The 3,472-nt window shown below is 38.4% G+C and overlaps 1 protein-coding gene and 1 pseudogene across 1 annotated transcript; both read left to right on the forward strand.

Moving 5' to 3' along the window:
- Nucleotides 1-352: 352 nt before the first annotated feature.
- Nucleotides 353-1,707, forward strand: LOC149237916 (protein kinase STUNTED pseudogene; annotated as a pseudogene).
- An 88-nt stretch (nt 1,708-1,795) lies between these two features.
- On the forward strand, nt 1,796-3,024 carry LOC149237917 (protein kinase STUNTED-like). Its single transcript, XM_089366888.1, has 4 exons — nt 1,796-1,930; nt 2,014-2,169; nt 2,272-2,421; nt 2,628-3,024. Exons 1-4 carry the CDS (start codon nt 1,811-1,813, stop codon nt 2,898-2,900), a joined length of 699 nt encoding a protein of 232 aa, XP_089223014.1. The 5' UTR covers nt 1,796-1,810; the 3' UTR covers nt 2,901-3,024.
- Nucleotides 3,025-3,472: the final 448 nt, after the last annotated feature.

Genomic DNA, 3,472 nt, shown 5'->3' on the forward strand with positions numbered 1-3,472 from the left:
ATAATCACCAAGCTCTTTAGCCCCATATGGTATATATGTTACGAGCACTTCTAGCTAACCTCCCATGAGACTTTCATTTATTGTCTCATCGACATCCTCTTTGTGTAGCTCCCTCTACTGTTATGATGCTTTTTCCACCATATCTTCTATCAACAAATCCATATGTTGATTTGAACTCTTTATGCAGTCCATGAGACTCTCTGATAGTCTCTCTTCAACATCTTCCTCATCATCAAGGACTATTCCCTGCTCTGGTTCAAAATAGTGAACTAATTCAACTTTAGGCTCAACAGGTGCTTCATCTTCCTCCCTAGCTTTCTAGCTTTAGGGGTCTCCCTCTTAAAATCTTTTTTCTGACAAGTAATTTGGCCTTCTTCCTTAGGTCCCATCTCTACCTTTGGTATTCTCTTTCAAGCCTCATTTTGACTATGTTGAATCTCTCCTTCAACTCATAAATCTCCTTTTCAATTTCTTCTTTACTCATGCCATTTTCCTTGGCATGCTTCTCCCTTTTGTTATGGCATCCATGAGAACTGGTTAGTAGTGGGTAGTTCTTAACCAAAAGGTTCCCAAAAGGGCGACTTCGGGACTGATTACAGAGAAAGGAGAATCAGTACCTGGATGGCCCCTCTTACGTGGAGCCGATTCACTGACCAAGCTTCCTACTCCACAGTCTACATCAAAACAAACATCTGTAGTTGAATGGGCACTACAGTTGCCAAATAGGCTTACACAGGCAACTGGAGAGCTTCATTTGAAAGGACAAATTATGCAGAAGGTTTGCAACTATGAACATGAAGCTCGGTCTTCAAATGAGGTAGCACCAATTGAAGCATGCTCTAAAGAAGAAGGGTTTCCTTGCAGTCAGCAGAATGATTCTGATCGAGAAGAAAATTGTTTGGCAAGGAGATTAGAGTTCCTTTGTCTAAGTAAAACCTGCAGGCATTTTACATATCAGGAGTTGCAATCTGCTACTTCTGGTTTTTCAACAGGTTGCATTTGTAGTTTTCCTCATGGAGTTTTTCATTTCTGTGCTTCTGTTTTGAATGGGAAATTTCCCTTGAAATGTATATTAACCTTGTGAACTCAATTCAATTATGTAACATCGTTATTCTTGCAGGGAATTTTATAGGAAGAGGAGGCTGCAGTAAGGTGTACAGAGGATTTCTTCCTGATGGACAATCGGTGGCAGTGAAAATCTTGAATTCATCATCCAAAACAGAGCAAGAGCTTCTTTATGAAGTTGAGATTCTTACTCTATTGAAGCACAACCATGTCATTACACTTATCGATTACTGTGCAGAAGGCCTTAACCGCCTTCTGGTGTATAATTTTGTATCCAGAGGAAACCTTGAAGAGAATCTCCATGGTATATACTCAATAGTATTGCATTTTAAGAATCATGAAATCGTGTAGAAATATTAAGCAGTAGTACGTTTTGAGCATCATAGTGTTATGTATTGTATGGCAGGGTCTTTCATTTTCTCTTTTCTGAGATTTGATTATAGTCCTAGCTATTGACTATGTATATATTTTTCAGGAGGAGAGGAAAAGCCAATACTTCCTTGGAAAGTGCGATTAAAAGTGGCTGTAGGAGTTGCTGAAGCATTAGATTACTTGCATAATGGCTTTTCTCAATCTGTCATTCATGGAGATGTAAAGTCTTCCAATATCTTGCTTTCTGAAGAGTTTCAACCACAGGTATAAATCTTTTTACTGCAAGAAGAATCAAGACTAAATTGCACAATTCAGTATTTGAAGAGATCTTAGTGATCTAGACTTGTAAACTGAAACTTGGAATTCTGCACTAATGAAAAATTTCAACAGAATTAATGTGCGTGTTATTATAATAGTTGTCAGATTTTGGGCTAGCAAGGTGGGCACCAACATCTTCATATATCACTTGCAGCGATGTTTTAGGAACATTTGGGTATGTAAGCATCTTCCCAGTTTCGATTGGCCATTTTCAGATTAAAGCTATCCAATTTGTAAATTCACTAATTGTGATTGTAGTTTGACAGGTATCTTGCTCCAGAATACTTTGTTTATGGAAAGGTTAATGAGAAGACGGATGTGTATGCATTTGGTGTGGTCCTTCTTGAGCTAATAACTGGAAGGAAGCCAATTGATACAGCAAGTCCCAAGGGTCAAGAAAGCCTGATTATGTGGGTAAGTCCTGGTTTTTACAGTTGACTCTCTTCTTCATGTTTATTTATATTGATTATCCTTATTAGGGGCTCATGTTTAACCTTCTGTAAATGTTGAAACCAGGCAAGACCACTCTTACAGGATGGGAATATGGAAAGTCTTGCTGACAAATGTTTGCAAAATGTTTATGATACAAATGAAATGCATAGAATGATGCTTGCTGCTACGCTTTGTCTAAGGGAAACATCTCATTACCGTCCTTGCATGAGCCGAGTAATTTATCTTCCTCTATTCATTTCTATATGCTTCAGGGGCTTGTTTTTACTACCTCGTGTGTTTTTTGAGGGTATTCTTTACCTGGAAAAATTACTTTAGGGTGCAATTTCTCTTACATTTTCTTTTAGCTATAAAACACTCTATGTTAACCACATCTGTTCATCTCTGCTTACTCTTTAATACCAAGATATGATTAATGGCAGATTTTAAAACTACTACAAGGAGAAGATGAGAGGACTGACTGGGCGTGGTGCCAGAATACAATGATCAAGGATATGGATACTTCAGATGAGGATGACATTGTAGAAAATCAGGGGGGGCATGATATACAAACCCATCTCACCCTTGCCATGCTTGGGGTGGATGATGATACGGTATCACTTAGTAGCACAGATCATAGTGTGGGCATTTTGCCAACAAACAATTCTTTGGAAGATTACGGACTGCGCCGATGTAGCAATTCATCAAGCTTTTAATTCAAGATTAAAAGAAGTGAGTTTTGTTGCCAGCAATACATTTGTTTATGGTTGCTTTATAAGTTTCCCATGGCCACAGTGGTTTCATATTCTTATATGGCCAGGAATGTGACGTATTATGCTAGACCTCAAAGAATAGCTAAGGATTGTATGAAAACTAGGGGATTGAACAATAACATTGACTTCGTTAAAGCATTCCTTGAAGTTAGAAGCAAGCTCATGGGCGGAAAGGAAGATCAAGATGTCAGTACTCCATTATCTTGGCTGCAGATCTGAGCAATGTTTGACTAGTTGGCATCTTTTGTTCCCATGCTGATTTTTTCAGTGTCGTGTCCACATTTATACTTTTTACTGTCAATCTCATGTAAATAGTGAAAATGGATCTACGGTGTTCATTACACTGCTCTGGGTAGACAAGTACCAATAAGAGTAACTTTTTGGTAATGCTACTATATTGTCAATTCAGAAGTGGTGGAGAGAACCGTAGAAAGAACTACCCACTACTAACTAGTTCTCATGGATGCCAGGTTGATTGATCAAATGGATCAAATGTGCTGAAGCTTGAGATCCTT

The sequence above is a fragment of the Pinus tabuliformis genome, chromosome 8, assembly GCF_031772625.1.
Source record: "Pinus tabuliformis cultivar Carrire ecotype Pingquan chromosome 8, CPIR1, whole genome shotgun sequence".
NCBI lineage: Eukaryota > Viridiplantae > Streptophyta > Pinopsida > Pinales > Pinaceae > Pinus > Pinus tabuliformis.

What these genes read in the sequence shown, in the direction of transcription:
- LOC149237917 (XM_089366888.1), top strand. Translation starts at nt 1,811, where the DNA reads ATGAAAAATTTCAACAGAATTAATGTGCGTGTTATTATAATAGTTGTC. An exon ending in GATGTTTTAGGAACATTTGG is followed by an intron (nt 1,931 to 2,013) that starts GTATGTAAGCAT and finishes TTGTGATTGTAG; the next exon opens with TTTGACAGGTATCTTGCTCC. An exon ending in AAGAAAGCCTGATTATGTGG is followed by an intron (nt 2,170 to 2,271) that starts GTAAGTCCTGGT and finishes TGTTGAAACCAG; the next exon opens with GCAAGACCACTCTTACAGGA.